Below are 23,179 nucleotides of genomic sequence, written 5' to 3' on the forward strand. Positions count from 1 at the left end.
CTGCATTTATTTGATCGAAAAATACAGAAATGTTATTACAATTTAAAATGTTTTCTATTTTACAATATTTTCAATTGTAATTTATTTATTCAGAGTTTTTAGCAGTTATCTCCAGTCTTCAAGGTCATGTCACGTGATTGTACTGACCTCAAAAAAATCACACTCACAAACTTTTGAAAGCTATATGAAAGGTATACAGATGTGAAAATGTGATTTGAAATGATGGACTGGAGTGGAGCAGTAGTAGTGGAAAGTAGCACATCAGGCATCATTAAACTCTGTATAGCCACAAGGGGGCGATATAAAAATATGTGGAAACATTTCAGTTATGATATAAAGTAAGACCAAAGTCAATCAAAGACTTCAGTGGTCAAACACACCGCAGTGTCCGATGAGAATAAATATGGACAATGTTTTAATAGTAAGAGTGCAGGGATCTTATGAAGAGATGTAAGGATTACTTGCAGCTTCTTGATTCTTGATGCTGTCTACGTTTGCAAGAAAAACCCCACAAAGACTCTTTATCATGCTGAATGTGTTCATTAAACAAAAGAGGCTGGTGTTATTCACTCTTAAAGCCGACAACACGGCTGACTAACGCTGAGCTGTCCAGCAGACACACACTCTCAGGAGTTTTTATTCCGCCCTTAAAGAAAACCACTCAAGCCTTTGATCCAATGAATAGACCTTCCCTCATCTGGGTGTCTGAATACGAACAAGAGCCCCAAAATGAAGCGTTTAGCAAGCAGGATTAGAATAGAGAGTGATTCAGCCGTGAAAATCCCTCATTTTAATGGCTCTTGGTAAAAGTTGCACTTTATAGCTGATTTGAGAGCACTTGCGCAGTCTGTGTGACTAAGTTAAAAGTTTGAATTAGGAAAGAACCGGCTGATCTCAGATCAGGACACTGTGATGGAAGCCGGAAAGTGATCATTCATAAGGAGTGAGTTTGAAAGAGAAAGGCTGTCCACCCACACTATTTACGAACCACTGCCACAGTCAGCCATTGTTCAGAAGAACACGTTAACAAGAAAGGATGATGGTGAGGAAGGATCACAGAGAATCTTGAAAGGGAAAATATAGAACTGCTGATTTGGCCACTTCACTACAACACATTTCTTTGATAATATATTCACATTAAATCTTCATGTTCATCAATTCATATAAGATGTTTATTCATCTGAATTTGTTTTTTTCATTGAAAACAAAACAAAACAGAAAAAAGAAGAAAGAAGAAGATATAAAGAGGGGAAATGCAATAAAACCAGTTCCCACAAGGAACTAGTTTTATACACTATATAAGCATCATGTACAGTAACTATTTCCTAGTGGGCATTGGTTTTAGATGCAACCTAAAAAGTGGGACAGGCCCATTGGAACTTTCCTTTACTTTTTTGCAACCAGTGCTTCAAAGAAAGTTGTCTTCGCCATGAATCTAGTCTACTTAACCAGTGTCTTTGCAATGTTCAAAGATGATTCCTGCAATAATAAACCAGACATCAACAAAGTAAATTATCAAATGGTGTTTTGTGCTGAATAATACATTAAAAACAGAAAATGAATATTAAACTGTTTTTGTCCTATTTTTGAGAGAAAACATTTGTGAAGTTCGCCATAAAAGGATGCTATGACTCAACACAACTAAACATTGTATGATGCCAGGAAATGGCTGTTAATCATCAAAGTCTCTATTGTGTTGATTATAAATATCAGAGTGAACATTATACATTTCTGTAGAGTAAGTGAGTGAAAACGACAGGAAATCTGTCTGTTATTTTTGATGATAAAAAAAGAGAGAAATTGCAAGATATTGTCTGACTTGCATTTCTTGCAGGATACGTCTTTCCATCAAAAGCTGGTTGGCATTTTGTCAGGTGTGGAATATAGTCCAGACCCATTACGAGAAGCCATAAAACTCCCGTCTCCTGCAAAAGAAAAGGAACGCAACAAAAGAGTGACTGAAGCTGCCATCTGGAAGGGATAAACAAACAAGGCACACACACACACACGTGGGGTATCCATGTTTTATGGGGACAGACATAATGATTTTTATACAAAAAAAAAAAAAAATATATATATATATATATATGTATAGCCTATTCTATCCCCTAAACACAAACATCACAGAAAACTTTATGCATTTTTAAAAACATCACTAAGTATTACGTTTTTCTCATGGGACCAAAAAATGTCACCACAAGGACAAAGATTTTAGATATTGCCATATTTGTGGGGACATTGTGTCCCCATAAAGTAGGGTACAGCTACCTGAACCACACACACACACTGAACGTGTCTTAAACATTGAACCTAAACATTTTAGACAAAATATTTGGCATTTTTGTACACATACTAAATATATATATATTTTTTATACATAACAGTCATACATACAGGGTGTCAAATAATTGAAAATAAGCAATAGAATCTCTTTTTTTTTCTATACTCAATAAATCCTAACTTAGTGACACCTACTGGTCGTAAAACGTTCTCCTTTGCAAAGTTTTATTTCCTTTCTTTTCTTTTTTTTAACTTCCACTTTTTTCTCTAATTTATATTAAATAGAGAAGTTAAGGTTTGTTTTATTTTATTTACAGTTTCTGTGGCTTATCTTGGCCTTCTGTATGGCTGTTGGGAGCTTTGCAGGCTTGGACTGGACACCAATCACAACTGTGCTGATATTCAAACAAACAGGACAATGGCGAATGTGAGATTCCTTTTCATGCGACGGTTATAAACAGAAACTTACATTTTAAACACAATATTTACAGTTTCTCTAGAAGATGTCTCTAAAGAGACCAACACATAATTGACCTTACCCATGTCTGAACGCATGGCTCTGTATTCTGTACTGATATACAAATACTGCTGGAAACTGCAATCGGATTGACGAAAATCGGTGCATTGAATTGACGTATTTGAACAAATCGTTAGAGGGAATAACTCTAGTCAAAAGTAAAAAAAATTATTAAAAAAAAAAACCGGTCCATTATCGCCAGGTACTGACGTAACAATGTAACCTGCTGAAAGAAAGAAAGAAAAACCCACGAAGTAAAAAAATAAATAAAAAAAAGGTGAAAAGTCCCAGTACTTTTGGAATGGCGCTCGGCAAATCAAATTTAATAAGCAGAACTAACTGTTATATAATGATAGACTATTAATTTTGTAATTCTTGGAAATATCAACCTATTTATTAAGTGACCCTATTCTTAAAACAACAACAACAACAACAAAACACAGGGGCCTGTTTCAATAAGGAGGTTCAACCAACTCTGAGTTAAAACTTGAACTCTGAGTTGACTTACCCTGAGATGGGAGTTTTTGGTTTCAGAACAGCTGAAATGAGTTAGTTCAATCAACTCTGAGTTGACCTACTCTGAGTTAAGCGCGTGCACCACAACTATAAAAAGCCATTATCAATGGAGCACAGATATTATGAGTCACCATGGCAACAGCGCCAGACAAAAAGAGGTCTTCATATTTCTTCACATTTTAATTACTGTTATATAGTGATGGGTGTAATTAATTACAAAGTAATCTAAATACTGTAATTTAATTAAAGGGATTACTCTTAATTCTTCTGTAATTTAAAGTTAAATCTGATGTAATTGTATAAGACTATAGAACAATTCTGTATAGCCTATTTAACATACATTTTTAAAAGTTATATTTTTAATTTAACCTTCTCCCTCTACACACTTTGGTCAATTCAATAATAATTCATGCAATTGTATATTGTTTATTTGAAAGCATTAAAAGTGCTGTTTCTTGTCTCTCCTTGTATTGTTCAAGTGTTTAAGGTTGACATGGGATTTAGCAATTAGTAATAAGTAGACCAATAATTTCTAAAGATAGTCATTATTACATTAATCTAATTACACTGTTGAAGATGTCATTTGTAGTTAGTAATACAAGTAACTTGCCCAACTGTTATAATATCAGAGGTGAATCTGGAAGAACAGTATGTTATTCAACCTAATTTTTATTTTTCATGTAGGTGCAATCCTGCAGGCATTAAAAGAACATGGCAGCAGCTGAAATTTAAATATAAAAACATAATTTAGTCAAGTAAGGCTTGAGCATAGTATGGGTGTAGGCTACCTGACTTTACAAACATGTGACACATTAAATAACTAAAGCATCCAGTGTCTAGCAGTGCAGCGACATTTTTGGCTGAGGGAATTCCTGGACGGACTTCAGAGCCAGTCCCAAAGATCCAAGGGCCTTCATAAAATGTAAGAGGTTTACATATGTGTTACTTTTTATATCGGCTATTTTTGATATTTCCATTTATTTTACTTTGGGTTGGGATTTTTGTTGGTCCCAATAGATTCTGATGGTAATATCTGTCTTTTGGAGCATTCCTGTCCCAACAGAACCCCAAGCAGTTGTAAGTCGCCTATCAATACACCAGAAATTATGACAAATAGTGTTATAAAGTATAAGTGTACTCAACCAAATGCTCATCACATGGGGATAAAGAGTTTCTGCTGCCACAGAGAGGCCTACAGAGGTAATGTTAATATTATGAGTCTACACATCAAACAATCTACACATTCACATTTTTATGTGGAGTAGCCTATGGAATCTAAGGTTAAATCTAAGTATAAACGGGTATTCTTATCTCCCCCCGCACCCCCAGAGTGTGGAAGAACAGCAGGAGGACGGTCCATCAACTTCTGTTGCACAGATCAACACAGTTCAGTGATTTCCAGTAAACGCCAGTTTAATTCTGTAGAATTTTTTTGGAACTACATTATGTAACTCTAATCTACTACTGTGTTTTCAGTTGCCAGTTAAGGAGTTATATAGACTTCATCTTATTTAAAAAAAAAAAAAAAAAGCAATATTTTATTTATTAATAAAAGATTAATTTTATTAATAAAAATGTACTGAAAGAATGAATGTGGTGTTTAAACACCACTTCCTCTTTAAAAAAGGGGAGGAGACCAAAAGAAACTCTGGGTTTACCGAAGAAAACCTGCTCCCGACCAGGTTAGGTTCACAGAGTAAGTTACCATGGTAACTGACTCTGAGTATAAGTTACCTCTCTTTCTGAAACAGGCCCCTGATGTTTCAAGCAAGTTTGTATTTGTAGAGAATGTTTGTGTTTTCCCTGTCACCTGTCACATTAATACATTTTTTAACATTATGCAAGGGCAAAACATAAAAAGTAAAAGAAAAGAAAAAATGACAAATCATCAAGACAAAGAAATTCATACATTAAAACAAACAAGTAAACAAACATTTTTGTAGACAGGGAGGTTTTATTTCTAATTTTTTTTTTTTCTTGTAATCTCATTACCTCAAAATCAGAGAAGACAAAAACCAAAACTGAGTGACCAACCAAGCTAATGTAGTTTTATGGACACACGTTTAAATGCTGTGCTTGTATACAAAGGAAATCATTTCACACCAGCACCCCTGTGTATGGATGGGGCACTTCACATTTTCACAAACCTGTTCTTATCCAAAAACACAATGTCTTGATTTTCCTCTGTGATAATGAGGCACACAATGTGTTGAGGCATAAACAGAAACAAAGAGAAAAAAAAAAAAAGACCAAACAAAAAGTTAAATAGACATTCCCCCCCACTGGTTATACACAAGCATACGCAAGCAATAATTGTACAGTATCAACATGATGAAAGAATTCACACAGTCTCACTCTTAAATCAACTCTCAAAGAATGAAGTCCTTCCGTTTTTAACCTTTAGCTTCTTTTTTGATGCATTTAAGGAAAACATGCTATTTACAAAATCATACTTCTGAAACTGAAGATTCAGTAACTGGAGCTAGTTTTCTCTGTGATTTATGCATTACCCTTTCATTTGAATGCTAGCAAAAAAGAGAGGTAAGTCATATTTACAAGGGACAACTCGAAATCGTAATTACTCGAGCGAAATGTAATGGCCAATGTGTATGTTTGCTGTATTCCGTTCCAACTAAAGAAGCAGATGTGTCGATTTCTTCAAATCAAATATGCACTACTAATGTACACGCACACATACACAGCAAAGTAAATGGAATCTGTTGATTCAGAGTTATTGGTGTAAAGCAGGGTCGCCGTGGCAACAGCGTAAGTTAAACAGCGCTCGTGTCCCTCCCTCTGGGATCTCACATTGGGCGGAGAAGAGTTCAGTCTCATCTGAGATTGATTTCATTTAATCCACTTTGACCACGCTGTAGATCTTGGTGACAAACCAAAAGCAGGCAAAGAATCCAATTGTGCCTGGAAGAAAAAAAAACAAACAAACAAAAAAAAAAAAAAACAGATTGAGATTACTATCACACCACACAATATTACCTGAACTACTTTTCGCCTCCCTCGAGATGGCACATAAAGACTGTCTACAAACATCGAACGCTTGGAACAAAAAGACATCCCACAATTTTACCTGCCATTAGTTTAAAATAAAAGAGAGAGTTAAAGCTGAACTCAAAGAGTTGATAGCACAGTGATAAGTGCCATTTTTAAAAGTTTCTTGTTGACATTAAAATGGTTGCTAACGCCCGTCCAAGAAATAGCTTTGTTCTGAAATATTTATATACTTATACATGAGTTGTTGCTTTGATTTGACTGGTTCTTCCACACCAACAGGCGTATTATGATGTTACACTAAAATACTGTATGTTATATATACAAGGATGTTTTATTGCCATTCTCCATGACCTTTCTACTCGTCGTGACACAACAACAGTCACACATCCCTATGGGCATTCCACATTTAATCTCCCAAAACGCAGTCACTTCATTCCTAAATGTGAAATAATGAGTTATGAAATCGGTCTTAGATATTCAGTTGGCCCTTGGAGGTACACATAACCATGTGGCCCGAGCAGAAATTGAGTTCAACACTTCTGCTCTACACACACACACAGACCTGTAAAGAGGAAGAAGATGAGCGCCATGATCATGGTGTAGCCAAAGTAAAGAATAGTGCTGGCGAGTCCACTGATCTGTAGCTTAGAGAAGAAGTAATGGATGGCATAGACCAGAAAATAAACAGCTGTGAATCCGCTGGTCAGGAAGGAACGCCACTGCCAGTGATAGTCCTGCGAGATGACACACAAAACAAATGAATAAAAAAAATATTCACAATTCTCCAAAACATGCATATGGTCATGTGTATGTACTGTCACCTCAGCACACAGGTGGAAGTAGCACAGGAGGATGGTGGCCTCAGAGCAGGTGATGACCAGGATGATGAAGACCAGGAAGAGAAATCCAAACATATAGTACATCTGATGAGACCTGCAACATCAATGATTTACATTGGTTTGTAAACCTAAACCTATTGGTTTCATGGTCTGTAATTCATAAAGCCAAATAGAACAGGAGTACTGAGTAACCATTAATATACTCTGATTCTAAAGTGCACCATGAACTTCACATCAGCACTGACCAGATGCTGTTAAGGATGAAGAACAGCTGGATGAAGATGCAGCCAAATGGCAGGATTCCACCCATGACAATGCCAGGAAGAGGTTTAGTGTAGAAGGACTGCTCTGGAATCTGTCTGGGGATCTGATTGGTCCTCACGGGATGTTCAATGCCCTGATTTTAAACAAAAAAATACACATTTATAACTTCAATGAAAAGAGAGAATTATGGATAATTGATGGGGTTCTGGATTATTTGACAACAAACCAAATCAAGTTTTAAAAAAGGCTATTGGGAAACAATCTGAAAGCTTACGCTTTTCTTGAAACCGAAGTACGCTCCGATAAAGGTGAGGGGCACTGAGATACAGAACCACAGAGCCAGGATGGCCACCAGAGTGCCAAATGGCATGGCAGCTGATGAACCCTCACCCCACAAAATCAGATTCATAACGAAAAAATCAGCAAATACCACCCTGAAAAAGCATTAAAAAATATACATATTAACAACAACAAGCCGTATTTAATCAAGCTACATGTCAAAACACAAGAACACAAAAGTGCAAGTTCAACATTTTGTAAAATGGCTGAAATCTTCCATAACTGTTACATTTAAATGAAATTAAATCTAAAGGAAATTATGGATTTTTGATTTACCCACCCTGGACAGAGAAATGCTGTCAACAGAACGTTGGTCTTCCACTTCTCCCCACCGAAGGCTGGAAAAAGTGAGAGAGACCAGTTGACCTCACATTTTAACAAGGATACAAGCCAAATATTAAACCACAAAGAGAAAATACAGTCAACGTAATACTATAGTGCTGTATTCAATAAAGGAATTTGCTTGATCTGTTAACAGCAATGATCAGAGTTCATGTTTCATTAATTTTACATTTAATTAGGTGCATAAAAAAGGTGTGTCCAAAACTAGCATGCATCTTATATCACATACTTCTGTGGGTGGGAACTGGGAATCTTTAGAAACCTCTCAACCCAATCCAATTCTAATTCTGGGAGTCACAATCCAATTCTAAAACTATTCTTGATGTCTTATTAATTAGTTTACTGACTTCAAATCTTACATTTATTTGTAATTTAATTATACATGTAATTAAAAGTACTTTTTAAAATAATTACTGATTGAGATACCTTTAATACTTATTGAGTTACAGGCATGCAAACTTGAGGCAAAAAAACACAAGAAGTGCTTTTTCCCATTTTTTGACTGTCACCGTTAGCATATAATGCAACAAAGATTGCTAAAGTCAACAGATTTTACTAATAGAACTACCAATCTCTGTTTAAAAATAAAATCAAATAACGATGCTACCGTCTTTCTAAAGTTATTTTTTACCCCTGTAATTTGGCTCCAAATCTCAGGTGAAAACTGTCATTTTGACCCCCTTTTTAAAACAGTGGATTACTCTGTATACATCTGTGACATTTAATATTTTGGCTTTCATCACCATTTATGATTGTCTTTATACAGAAAAAATATTAACAAAATCAAAAATTTGAGCCGGGGACCTCTGGCTGAGTTGACACGGAATGACCCTATAATAACTCTGTGCTGCCTATTATTTCCTATGATCCTATGCATCAAGTTTGATGGAAAGAATTATAAAAATGGCTGATAGAACGATTAAAAGAAGTAAATTCATAAATGTTCATTTATGTTTTTGTTTCTAGCAAGAAATAAGCAGAGAGAAGATCAAAGGGGACCAATAAACAGCTGTTGTATGACTGATGTTAAAAAAGACAGAGCTGAGCAGATGTATCTACAACTGATATCATAGTAAGACACGGCAGGTCTGGAAAAAGAAGAGTAAGCTCTCATTGTAATCTGCACAAGCCGTCGAACACAACTAAAGCTAAAAAGCAGCAGGGGTGTGTATGCCTGCCTGTTCGTGTAGAGGGCTCCTTTGACACTAATTAAATCTAACGAACTGCAGACAGCCCAAATGAAGGGAGGATCAGAGGTCAAAGTTCAGACCTCTGCTGTGTACTTACATTTGTAGTAGCGGGCAGCCACATAACCAGCTGGAGTACCCAGCAGCACCCACAGCACTACCGCACATGTCATCAGAGCTCCACGATTGGCAGGTGACAGGAAACCCAAACAGGCAAAAACTACAGATCGAGAGAAAGGAGGAAAACATTGTCAAGTTTGGGGGTTGCATAAATGTATAAAATTTGACACATTAAGTAAATTCAGACAATGTTTTCAAAAAACTCATCAAATTCCATCACAGGACAGTCCATGTTCATACACTGTATCAGCCATCACAAAGCAAAAACATTTATCCTTATTGTATTTCTTGGTAACGTCTCTTTTTTTTAATCATTTACTATAAAAGTAATTGTCCAAACATCTTACTACACTGGTCACGCTGCATTTTATAAAAAGATATCTTGATTTCTTTTTTTTATTGTCAGTGTTTCTCTCTCATCAAGATCATGTTAATCAGGACATTATTTTGACATTTGTATATTTATCTTAGACGTGTCTTTTATGCCAAAGACACATTTCTAAAGAAAAGTAAACAAAGGAAAAACTGTATTCAATAATATCAATAAGGGCTTGAATTCTTTGCTACTGCTCAGCTCTCCATAAACTTACAGAGAGTAACAAATGTCATGATGAAGATCTGAGTCCCAGAGCCCAGAAACACAGACAGCAGCATGCCTTTCCTGGGAGGCCTGAAGACGTCTCCGTGAACAAGTTTCCAGCCAAATTCCTCCTGGGCATCCTCCTGGAAAAGATGGAGTGGAAAAGCGAGGCTTTAACAATAGCAGGAGCTAACGGAACCCAGTTCAGGCGTGGGTTTTGGCCTACAGCCCAATTACGGCTCTCAGAGATCAAAGAAAAGACGCCGGTTGCTGCTTAGACCAATGATACACTGTGTCACTCTCGATCTGTCCTTAATGAGTCTGATTTGTGTGGAGGGAGGAGGGGCCATGGTGAGACAGGAAAGAGAGAAGACGTAAAAGCAACAGAAAGCAACTGACCCCGCGTGACCTCAAACCCCACAGATGGGAGGGGCTAAATATAACAAGATATGAAGTGATTTGAATGCAAAGTGTGTGTATTTAAGGAGACTCATGTCAAGGGTGAAGGCCAGTGGCAGCACTAAGGCTGGGCTTGCCAGAGCTATAGCCCTGTCATTATACCAGCACAGCATATCCAAAGATTTTACCTTCTGAGTGTCACTATAAACAATTGTCTTGATGGGAGAAAAGTCAATTAGGCCTCACTCAGGTTAGGTCCGCATTAGCGATAATTTAAGTACATTATCAACAGCAAATCATCAAGCATATGCAGTGCTATTTAATTTCAAACAAAAGACTGTGGATTTCAGATAAATCTCAAAATAACTGTCACGTAATGCATCTGCCATTGGTAAGTACTACTTAGGGGGGCTTGAGCCTAAATAGAGATAGCGATCTTTTAACGATTAATCGTGCAACTCTAGTGCTTACTAATTTTGAGAACAACTCCCTTTAGAGTGTCCTTGTGCTTTGTAGCTTTGCAGACCTTTTTCATGCTCAAACAACTTTACATGCTAAAAAAATTTAAAATGCATAATAGGACTGCTTTAAGGGAAAATTAATCAAATGCAATAAATGCAGGAATTATTGACTCACTTAATTTGTTTTGGGGGGGGGGGGGATAACACCCCTACTGTGAAATGTTTTTCAAAGCTGTGTTGCATCTAAACAGCGCTAGATGACTGAAACTGCATGTTTAGATACCTGCATTTTAGGCGTTCTTTACCAACAGAATTCAATTATTTTATTATAGCACACCCTCTGAACTGTTAAACCCCTCTTACACCCCAAACAAAAACATCCTGGATCCGCCACTGGAGTAGGTAGATGTGTGTATATTTGTCTCTTCTCATCAGTGTGACCCTCATTGATGATCCAGGCCACATAAACACGAGTGACATACACATCCTGTAGGTTACGCTTGTTAACTTACAAGCACTGAGTGCTCCACACACTTTGTGTGCAACACAAAAACTTGGCTGTACTAAAACATACTCACACACACATACAGTCATATGAGAAGACTGATCACATATCAGACAGTGACGTGATAGTTGTAGAGCAGAACTCACCACAGAGTCCATCTGGTTGTATCGGGCGATGTCTTTATGGAGTGTTCGGAGCATGATCATAGCGACCATCCCCGAAAGGAAGAGCACAATGACCAGAGAGTTCATGATACTGGTGGCAGAGAACAGAACATCTGAGCATGAGTGTTTTATTTGCTAAAATACATCATGGGTTTATCAGGACATGGACCCTGAGCCAAATAACACCCTCAGTCCCTGCAATCCAACTTTGGTGACAAAATGCAAGGGGGCTGCATCTTTGGTAATGCAAACATCAACGTGCGTAATGGTAACGCACGTTGATGTTGCGTTTTCAATCGCATGTTTCAAGACACCAAAGAAAACAGACTCTTGAACTGCTCACACGGTTCGATCTGAAACACGCAATGGGAAGTTATTGACCAGCTGGTGACAATGATAATTTCATATACTCGCCAGTTGCCGAGAATTCATTTTAAACCCTAATTGTGTTCCAAACACAGACGCTAGATGGCTTGTGCAGTGCTGTGCAGAAGCTATGGTATCCATTTAATGAAATACATTTTAAAGGTATTTGAAAATGCAGTAATTTACGCTATACACATAGGTCATACTTAGGTGGAAAAAAGAAAATCTGTATGAATGAAAAAAAAAAAAAAAAAAAAAAAAAAATCACATCCCTGGTAACACCACGAACCCCACCACAATGGAGAGTATTCTGCAGTAAAGTGTACTAGGGCGCTGCAGCGGGTGCACTGCAACCGCAAATGGGGAGCTTGTAATAATGCAAGTCCGCTTTAAGTGTGTCATTTAGGACAGGGCCATATAATGTATGTAGTGTGTGATATGCGCTCTCACCTGAACCACTGAATGTTCGTGTGTGGCATAGACTCAAGAATATAATCCCATCTAGAGGCCCAGCGAATATGTTTCTCCTCCTGCAAACACCAAACCAGCAGTTATACAATAGTTCTGCAGACACACTGACATAATAAAACACAGCAAGGGTCTCCAATCTCTTACAGGCTAAATGACCTCTTGGTTGATAGAGAGACAGAGCAGGGACTCTGTTACATACTGTATCAAATTGATTGTTGCATTTTAAACCTGGTCTGTAATAATGCATATAAACCCAAATTGACATACTTGGTTATAAAGCCAAAGTAAAGCCTTTCAAATAATCAAATAATCAATTTAAATGTTATCATCATTTTAATTTTCATATACAGTGCATTATGAAGCTTTTAGCTGAACTTTAGCTATGGTTGAAGTTCATGTAATACTGTATTTCTATACATTTTAATTATTAGACAATAATTGGCAGACCCCCTGCAGGAAACCCCTGCTTTACAGAAAACGTGGCATGAAACCAGTACGCCACCTTTTGGAACAAAGCAGAACACTTCTCAATTTGAAATGAAGAGGAAGAGCAATAGAAACTGCATATGATATGTATAAAATCTACCATACAAAATAAAAAAAGAGATGGAAAACACTTAGATTCAGTTTAAAAATTCTGTTTCATTTAGCTCACACAAAAATGCTGTCATTCACTCACCCTGACCGTTCCAAACCCATTTGACATTCATTCATCTTCAGTACACAAATTAAAATATTTGTAATACTCTAATAATTTTTGTCCATACATTGAAAATTTAGTATGGACATTGCCTAAATTTTCAATGTATATGTATTTCAATCAACATTTTCAAGCTTTAAAAGTTAAAGACATCATAAAAGTAATCCATATGAATCAAGCGGTTTAATCCAAGCCTTCCAAAGAGTTCAGGGGCCGTATTCACAAAGCATTTTATCTTACCACTAGGAGTACTCCTAAATCGCACTAAAAGATTTTAGCTAGGAGTTTTCTCTTAAAAGTTATTCACAATGCCTTTCAGACCTACTCTTAGTAAAGAAAAATGACAACTCCTAAACTAAGAGTGAGTCTTCGTTGCTATGGATGACGTCATTACTCATGCACGAGCTTGACTGAAGTGACCACCTTGATTGGCTGATGATTGTAACGCGGGAATGATTCCAAACACCTCCCCTACGATGATGAGTGACAGGTGACAGGTCTGAGGATGCGTGCGCTACACAAGTAGTGCGAAGGACGGAAGATGATGAATAACTGAATAAATAGCCGAAATGAATAAAGAGTAAGGCAAAACAAATAGCCTAGTAGCCTAATGAAACACATGGATTGATGCAATATCTTTGCAACATTATTGAATTAATCTGTCACTACATGCCTCTGCCTACGTTTGCAAAGAGAAGAACATTTTAATTTGAGTCACAATGAAACGTTACAATTAGTTTACATGCAATGAGTAGCCTAGTTTTGGTTGTTGTTGGTGCCTACAATGCAAAATTGCCTAGTTCCTAGTTTATGCCTACAATGCAAAATTGTTCCCTCGCGATGTGTAGGGAAGCTCCTGTAGCCGCCGCAAACACATTTCAAAACATCGCAATGTGAAATGCCACAAAAAGCGGTTTGTGAATAGGTCTTAGTGAGTTAGGAGTCCTCTCGACTTCTTTTAAGCTGTCCCAGGCTTAGGTGCTACTTTTAGGGCTAAAATGCTTCGTGAATTACTCTTAGTGAAAAAAATTAGGAGTCCTAAAGTTACGAGTGACACGCCCATTATTTTTAGGAGTTGCTCCTAAATTCGCCAGTTAGGAGCTACTTTTAGCCTTAAAATTCTTTGTGAATACGGCCCCTGATCACTTTATATGATGAACAGATTTAACAGGCTTTTATCCACATATAAACATTGATCAGCGCACATACAGAGCACATCAATGGTAAGCGGAAGCTGAAAAGTGCTTGCTTGATGAGCAATCCTCATTGGTTCTTTCTTGCACATCAAGCACACATGGTTGAGTTTGTTTACCTTATTTAATGTGCTCTATGTATGTGTGGTAATCAATGTTTATATGCGTTTATAAACCTAAAATAAAACAAAAACCGATTGCCTCTGTTCACTGGACTTGGATTAAACTCCTCAATTCATAAGGATTAATTATACAACGTCTTTATGTACTTTTGAAGCTTGAAAATGTTGATTGATAGACAAAAGGATGAGAGAACATAAAAAAAATTCTTAATTTGTGTTTCAAAGATGAAAAAGTCTTATGGGTTTAGAACAATTTAAAGATAAGTAAATGAAGACAGAATTAAAATTTTGGGGTGAGCTATTCCTTTAAAGTGTTATGAAACCCCCCTGTTTTAGGATAGTCGTTCACACCTCAGAGTTGGAAAAAGTCTCAAGAAATGGGCGTGTAAAGCTGTAGAAAAATTGGAGAATAGAGGGTGGGAAAAGGGGAGACAACAACCAATAAAACACAGACCTGCAGCACAGAGTTGAGGGCATCTTGAAGCATTTTAAAAATCTAACCCTATGAACTGCCCAAACGAGGGAGAAAGGCAGGAAGAACATTTAAAAGGTCTAATAATATTTTCAATACATTTACGAACACTATAGTTTCTAAACAAACGACTTCAGTCAGTTTAACACAGAAAGAATAAAGACAGTTACTTTTTTGCCCATTCTTCTTTAAGAATGAATTTACAGTCTATATTATTGTCCTCTGTGTATCAGAATAATTCCTAGTGCCATCATGTTCATGATCAGATGTAAGGCTGTAACAGTGTCCTTATTTGCACATTTTTCATTTGAAGACGACGTGATTAAATGTATGTGGATACAGAGTGCTGGTTCATGTTTAGAGCACTAAAGTATATGTATATGAAATATGTCCACGCAGAAAATGCTCTCGCTCCGCATGTTGTTTGAATTCCCCGCTGTAATGCGATCTGATTGGTTTAAGAGAGTTCATTCACATGAATAAGTGCAGGGTGTCGCTCAGATAACGGCTGACATAGAATCGTGCCGGCAGCCAGTCACATACTCCGAAAGCACGCTTCTACCTCAGATTCCGTGGCGTTGCTTCGACTTTGCTTTTCAACCCGGAGAAAGGGAATTGCTCAGAAAAATGCAAAAATAACATCTCCACTTGTTGGTCAAATTTACGAGTGCTTTTAATGTTTTCAGTGATGAACCTATACATATCTGTTCGACCCTTTAAAGGAGAACTCCGGTCAATTTTAACATTGAGCTCATTTTTTTGTCAATTTGGAGTGCTGTCAATACAGAGAACAACGACAAAAATCGGTGTTGCCTACACCGTGTTATCCTCTTTTTAAAATTTGCACCCTGTTGACTTCAATGGGGCAATATTTACAATATTTGTGTCATTACAAGTGCACAGGTCATGTGAGTGATTCCTTCAGAGTGAACACGAGTGAATCTGACTGCAGTAGATGTGAAAAATATGTATAAAAATGATGTTATTTAAGCCAGCGCAAATACCTGTGTTTACATCCTGTTTTCGGTTGAAGTCCAAAGTAGTCGATTGCCGAGTTCACGCGCGTGATCATAGGTAACTAAACCTATGCGCGTGAACTCTGCAATCCAAATTGACAAAAAAATGAGCTCAATGTTAAAATTGACCGGAGTTCTCCTTTAAGGCTGATATGGAAGTATTTAAATCAGTGGTGCACGATATATCGGCCGATATGGTCATTTTCTTTACATATTGGTATAGTTCCGATGTCAAAATAGGGCCGATGTGAACAGGCCGATAATCATTCCTGTGTGTATGACGTGTGAAGTTGAAGATTAAGTTGACGATGCTGAATCGTGATCTTCGCAGTAGTGAACGCGCCTGAGAGAAATGCACATTTCATACGGATGACATAAGCAGAGAACAGTCTGTTTTCTTTCGTTTTGAATTGTTCTGTTTAAAACTAGCCTACACATTTCAAGCTTTCTATATATGTCTCAGATCTGTGAGGCAAGTCCGCATTTTTTTTTTTTGTGAAATAAATTTCTAACAATTAAAATATCCACTGTAGCTGCAGCCCAACTTTATTCTAGCCTACACGTAGCATGTACATGTAGAAAGTGTTCGTGTGTTGATGTGAACCATGGACATAATTGAAAGTTTATGCACTGGGATTTTGTTGGGATTCACTTAATATATCAGAGATTGCTGAGGGGTGTTTATAAAAATCTGGGAAATTTCTGGATGTTTCTTAATGACAGAGGTTAGGTACAGAGCAGCCTACACAATCGCTGAACTAGGCTGGAGGCGTAAGTTCAACAGCACAGTTTTTTAGCACGTCTTGTCAATCTCACCATTTAACCCAATGAGCATGTTATACAAAACTCTCAGACATTGACATTGCCTATTCATCCTTATTCATAGTGTGAATTCAGGACACACTTGTATCCTTTATAAAAAATTATTATTTCTTCTGAAAATCTGATGGCATATTTTGCACACAGGTAAAGGTGCCCAATATCAGTTATTTCTGAAAATAAATTACAAAAGTAAAAAAAAAAGAAAAGTGTTTTGGAAAATAGCTCTTTAGTCGATTATCATAAAAATGTGTTTTCTATACAGAGATATCGACATCGGTAAATATCGGTATCGGCCATAACAGCAATATTAATATCGGTTATCGTATCGGCCACAATTTTCACATCGGTGCATCACTAATTTAAATCACTGACCACAAACTTGACGGAGTAGGTGTAGGGAATCTTGAGTTCTCCAGTGAACTTGTTGCCCAGGCTCATGGGAGGTCCTGTACAGTCTGCTTTCTCTGGGTTTGTGTGCTTAAAGCTTTAAAAAGAGAGAGAAACACACTCCATTTGTACATATTAACATATGATAATCATTATCCTCAATTTGACAATTCAATATTTAAATATATTGTTGTGCTTTTTGTTAAATCTTTATGGGCTAAACGGTGATTTTCTCTGCTGCCTTATTTTTGGTTGAATTTTTTACCTTTTGGGCTCTAATTTAGCTGCGACCAGTCTGGCACCAGCAGCCTCGGTCTCCACCTTGTGGTAGAAGATGGTGATGTCCACATGGTTGAAGATGTAGAAGGTGTCTTTGTCATTGAAGTCAGCCTGTGTAAAAAAATGACCATTTCTTACACAAGTTGCATTAAACCGAACACTCAACATAAGACTTATGAAAATAATGTGGGTAAGTTTTACACACATTGACCACACAGGCATCTTTGGCCCGTCCCGTATCAGTGACATAGCAACCAATGGGGAAACCAGGATTACAGAACTTCTGATTGTCCTCCACATCATAACACCAGGTCACTGGCATATTATCAACAATCCTGAGAGAGACAATAAGTCATTAGATGCTATGCTTCATGGTCGTTCTGTGTTACTGCTGGAAGAGGAGAGAGACTGAGTGAATGCCTTACCAGTGATGTTGGTAATTGAGGAGCATTCCCTTTTTGAGGAAGTCCAGTTTGGCTTTATCCTCCGATTTGTCTGTTTTGTAAGGTTTAACACAGACAGTCTTGCATTCCAAATTTTTGTTGAAGGAAAACTAGAAAGAAAAAACAAAAAAAGGATACTCAATAAGGGGTGGGGATCTTTTGGTACCTCAATTCGATTCAAATCGTTTTTTGAGGTCACAATTCTATTAAAAAATCGATTCTCGATTTTTAATTAAATTTAATTTGATATCAGATTTTATTCTAGTTTACAGTTTGGTGTTAATTTTCCTATTTAACTGTGGTAGACAGTTTAACAGGTGTTGAAGAAAAAAAATCCCACTGAATCAAATGTGAACCTTTTCAGGCAATTTTATTTTTGATATTAAAAATAGGAAGAAAGAAGCAAATTACAAACAATAGGACAAATACAACAGAAAAAAAAATATATATAAAAATGAAATAAACTAAGTTTTTCAGGTACAGTAGCCTAGGTTTATTTAACATGTAGTAAGAAATACTACAAGTGAATAATCAAATGTAAAAATAAAACACTGTAAAGTATTCACTGTATGAATTAAATATAAATTGATTAAAGATACAAAAGTGATTCAGTCAAAAGCAGTTTTTAAGTATTGATATTAATGAAACAGACGGCAACAGTTTAGAGGCTGCTGTGAAGTTTGCGTAGAACATAACAGACTGTGGTGTTTACATACTCCACACGATGTGCGTTTTGACATAATTCTGTGTGTATTTGACCATGAACTGAATTCGGGATTGCATGCTTCTAAAAACGGCATCTGTGCTCGCGCTTCGTCTGTGTGTCCTTTAACGCGAGCACCGCATTGAGCTTTTTTCTTTCGCGAGCACCGCATTGAGCATCCTTTTTTGCGGCTTACTGTGATTAATAACACTCTAACGTGTCAATAGCTTTAAGTAGAACTGCAAAGTTTAAAAATGTAACACTTTAGAAAATCGATTTTTGAAATTTGTGAGTCAGAAGAAGATAGAATCGTGATTCATATGTGAATAGATTTCCACCCCACCGGTAATTCTCAAGCATACTGAATAAATTCTATGATAAAAAGAGAATAATAAAATAATTTTAGTGCAATGTACATTTTGAAGTAAGGACAAAGTCAGAGCTTGAGGGGGCATGCATTTTCATTTACGCATTTGCTTTTATCCCACGTGACTTAAGTTGCACTTAAGGTATACATTTTATGATCTTGGTGTTGCTAATATAGGAAAGCTGTGTGATATACCTTATAAGGTGACGGCTCAATTCTTTCTCCAAACAGCACCTGACCCAAGTTCTCAGATGGACGCTTCTCTGCCTCATCAGCACAAAAATCAAACCTGAAAGATTAAAAATAATGAAGTATAAAACTTTCTGGACACAATTAACTATCAAAATAAACCATACACAACAATGTGTTTTAAATGGCAGTCATAACATCACAAAACCTACCACTTGACAATCTGTCCAGTTTGACTGGTTAGTTTTCAGATATGCTTCCTTACTGCACTTCTAAGATGGATTTCTTGTTTAATAATTTATCAGGTGATATGTTTAAACTGAGTGAAAAATGTTTTGTCTGTCAATATTTGTCAACGTTGGCCTATTCTCTATGCAGTTGACTACTGAGTGGGTGCGGCCATTTTAAATGGATTCAAATTCTTAGTGAACAACTTTATTCGCTATGTATAATTATAAAATGTATGCTTGGGAAACAAATAATTTAACTGACAGTAACCCAAACATTAAAACATTCATGAAGCTACAGAGGTTTTTTTTTTTTTTGTATCACCGTAAGATCTATTGTATCACAGTAACAAAATACAGGTGAAAATCGAAAAATTTGAATATCGTGCAAAAGGTCATTTATTTCAGTAATTCAACTTAAAGGTGAAACTAATATATTATATAGACTCATTACATGCAAAGTGAGATATTTCAAGCCTTTATTTGTTATTATTTTTATGATTATGGCTTATAGCTTATGAAAACCCCCAATTTTGAAAATGTTCATAAGCTGTAAGTCATATTCATCAAAATGATAACAAATAAAGGCTTGAAATATCTTTGCATGTAATATATTAGTTTCTCCTTTTAAGTTGAATTACTGAAATAAATTAACTTTTGCACGATATTCAAATTTTTTGAGTTTCACCTGTAGGATATGTACAGTTTGCAACAAAGATGTTTCTGAAACATCTCAAGTGCTTCTCTGTGTGCATATTATTACATACTCTTTATAACTCTTGATTTTGAGGCCTTGGGTGGGTATAAGTATAGTTAACCCGAAACATTACAATTCTGTCATTATTTACTCACCCCCACGTCATGCCAAACCTGTTTGACTTTCTTTCTTTTGTGGAATGGTTTTAAAAGCATTAAAATGAAGTCAATAACTCTAAGTAAATGTTTGGTTACCGAGATACTTCAAAATATCTTCTTTCCTTAAGCAGAACCTATTTTTGCTGTTTTAAGTGTATTTTATTAAAAGAAAGCCATCACATGTGTACTCATGTTAATTCAGACAGAACAACCTCAGGCGTTTGAGCAGACAGTAAGTGCAAGGCTGATTAATAATGCAGAACATATGCCATATTGAATGTCTTGTGAGGAAAAGCAAGACATTTTTGCCTCCATTCGATTATACAGCAGTGGTTTGACTGAAAGGCCTCTGTGTTGTTAACACAACAGCACTCCCTCCTCAGCCTGAAGACGGTCTGAGCACGAATCTCTCCATTCTCCTCTCCTACCCTCCCTGTCCAGCGTCTCTCTAGAGTTTCGCCTCACACCATTTCATCCTTTTTAGGTTTCCCCCAGCTTTGTAAATGTCCAATGCAAAAGGAGTTACTCATGCAAAAACTGTGAGTACTAACTGGTTAACCATGCATAAAGCACAGCAAATTTTGAGCAAAGCCATGCTGAAAGTGAGATTTCTTCAGTGTTGTCCATTAACTAAAATTAAAACTATTAGATTTAGTTTACATTAATTAAAATGAAGCTGAAACAAACTAAAATATAACTATTAGATATAACCAACTAAAATAACATAAGTTTAAGTACTAAAATGATTAAAAGTAAAATTGATATAAAGAAATACAGCTAAACAGAAATATTTTTAAAACAAAAACTTACTGAAAATGAAAACTGAAAATATAAAAATAAAAGTTGATTATTAATAAATACTATAACACTTAACAAAAAATTACAAATGTTTTACTCACGCTGTGTATTCATAGGGCAAAACAGACTCCACAGAATCCAGCCTGTTCACAAACAGCTCAATGGATGACTGTTGAAAAGAGAAGCAGTGAGGGTTAAGGCAATGTCCTCTGTATTTTCTTCTTTCCTTAAGGCAGGGGTGCCCAACCCTGCTCCTGCCGATCGACTGTCCTGCACAGTTCATCTCCAACCCTAATCAAACACACCTGAAGCAACCAATTAAGGTCTTCAGGATCACTTGAAAATTAAAGGCAGGTGTGTTTGATTAGGGTTGGAGATGAACTGTGCAGGACAGTCGATCGGCAGGAGCAGGATTGGGCACCCCTATGTTAGAGTGTCACAGTTTGAAATTGATATTTACTTCTTTTTTTCACGCAAGTATACTATATTCCTGTCATGTGATGGCATCTGTACAAAACACATCTCTAAAAAATTATTAGAATAAAGGGTTTCGAAAAAAACAATTACCATGTGAACCATAGTTCCCACCAAAATGTCATAGTTACTACAGTAAAAGCACATTCATAAAGGATCTCCTCGTGTAAACAGGTTTTTGATGCCTTTTGTCTTCTTGATGATGGTGGTGTCATCACCATTTTATTGTAAAGTATTGTAGGATAAAAATATTAAGTTTAGTAACTATTATATTTGGGTGGAAACTATAGCTACTACAATAACCATAGTTAGTTATTAAAGAAATGCATTTAGCAATCAAATTGTTCACCGAGATTAATGAGCGACCCCCACACAAGAATAAGGAGAAATCACACCTGTTGAACCAGTTTCAATGTGGACATATCATCACCAATACGAGACCTTCTACCCCACTCCCCACTCCCCCCTTATTAAACACACTATTGCATTACATAATATAAAGAAAATTAACGTTACGTCATGCCACCATCTTTAACGAGTCAATGGGATTCATCCAATTCATTATCATGCTTATGATTCTGAAGATACTTTTAATTATCATTAATTGTTGTGTGCACTCACACTTCTGCTCCATTTCGGAAATATTCTGGTTTACTTCAAAATTCTGCGGTGGGAGAACGGAGTAATTCACTCAAAAATGAAAATCATGTCTTTATCACCATACATTAAAAATGAACTGAGGCTGTCAGTTGCTAACATTCTTCCAAATGTCTCATTTTGTGCTATATGAAAAAATAAACACATTTAAAAAGAAACCACAGTGTGGGGACGAACTTCGGCTGATTAAATGAATACAGAACTTTCATTATTTAAGATTCCTTAAGAGTCTACGCTCCGTTTGAGAAAAACACACGAGCATGACCGGAACCTCTTCTCAGTCTCGCAGGCCGCACAGACCCATCGGCAAAGAAAGTCCGTTTCATGGCAGTAGAAGTTTGTAAGAGCGGCGAAGCGAGCAGGTTTAGCTCGTATCTCTTTATAAAGGCAATAGCGTTTCCACAACTAACACACACCAATAGCATATCGAGCTTGCATCACGCAGCTTAGAGACTCCGTTAGAGAGAAACACGACACATCTCATACATTTTACCGAAATCATTTATTGTGCTTATTAATGTAAACATTTACCTTGCAGTCAGGTACATCGCTGTTTTTCTCGTTAGCGTCTTCCTCACAGAAGCTGACCGGGGCCAAACCAGGAAGATAGAAACTCAACGCGTCCCGCAGAGACCCGCACACAAAAAGCAACAATAAGACAACACGGACACGGTGGAACACGACCATTTTGCTTTGACCGACTAGTTAAGGATTCGGTAGATGTATTTACATGCGTAAAACGTAGATGTGTGTGTCAAAATCCAGACATTGGTGATAACTAAGCACAAGAGCTAGCGAAACTGCTGCCTGCGTAGCAGCATCTGACTCCTCAGACACGTCATCCGTTCCGAAATGCATGATGGGATAACGGAGGACTCCAATGCGGAAGAGAGTGAGAATGAAGTCATCGCATAAAAATCATGTCAGAAAATGACATGCTCTGTGAATTAGATATTGGAATTCTTACTTTTAATATCACCAATAATACAAGCCAATATTGTAATACACCCATTTGTTAATATTTACTACCAACATAATGTATGGGATATAAAATATTCTACGTCTGTAATCATATTTTATAGTCTTACAATAACTGATAGCACTTTAAAGCAAGGT

General features: G+C 36.7%; 1 protein-coding gene across 1 annotated transcript; it reads right to left on the reverse strand.

The window, feature by feature from the left end:
* Positions 1–5,925: 5,925 nt before the first annotated feature.
* On the reverse strand, positions 5,926–22,917 carry tm9sf2 (transmembrane 9 superfamily member 2). The gene is made up of 17 exons (XM_079847349.1): positions 22,595–22,917; positions 21,034–21,101; positions 19,059–19,152; positions 17,776–17,903; positions 17,556–17,685; positions 17,337–17,461; positions 17,057–17,168; positions 12,339–12,418; positions 11,505–11,613; positions 10,004–10,136; positions 9,394–9,513; positions 8,045–8,102; positions 7,700–7,859; positions 7,407–7,558; positions 7,144–7,255; positions 6,885–7,056; positions 5,926–6,232 (listed from the first exon to the last, which is right to left on the reverse strand). Exons 1-17 carry the CDS (start codon positions 22,748–22,750, stop codon positions 6,165–6,167), a joined length of 1,977 nt encoding a protein of 658 aa, XP_079703475.1. The 5' UTR covers positions 22,751–22,917; the 3' UTR covers positions 5,926–6,164.
* Positions 22,918–23,179: the final 262 nt, after the last annotated feature.

This window comes from Squalius cephalus, assembly GCF_949319135.1.
Source record: "Squalius cephalus genome assembly, chromosome: 2".
Lineage (NCBI taxonomy): Eukaryota > Metazoa > Chordata > Actinopteri > Cypriniformes > Leuciscidae > Squalius > Squalius cephalus.

Excerpts from the sequence above, each read along its gene's own strand:
- tm9sf2 (XM_079847349.1), bottom strand. The coding sequence starts at position 22,750 with ATGGTCGTGTTCCACCGTGTCCGTGTTGTCTTATTGTTGCTTTTTGTG. Across the intron at positions 12,419-17,056 it reads CCTACTCCGTCAAGTTTGTG|GAGGAGAAACATATTCGCTG; the intron begins GTCAGTGATTTA and ends TGGTGTTTGCAG. Across the intron at positions 6,233-6,884 it reads CATCTTCTTCCTCTTTACAG|GCACAATTGGATTCTTTGCC; the intron begins GTCTGTGTGTGT and ends TTTTTCTTCCAG.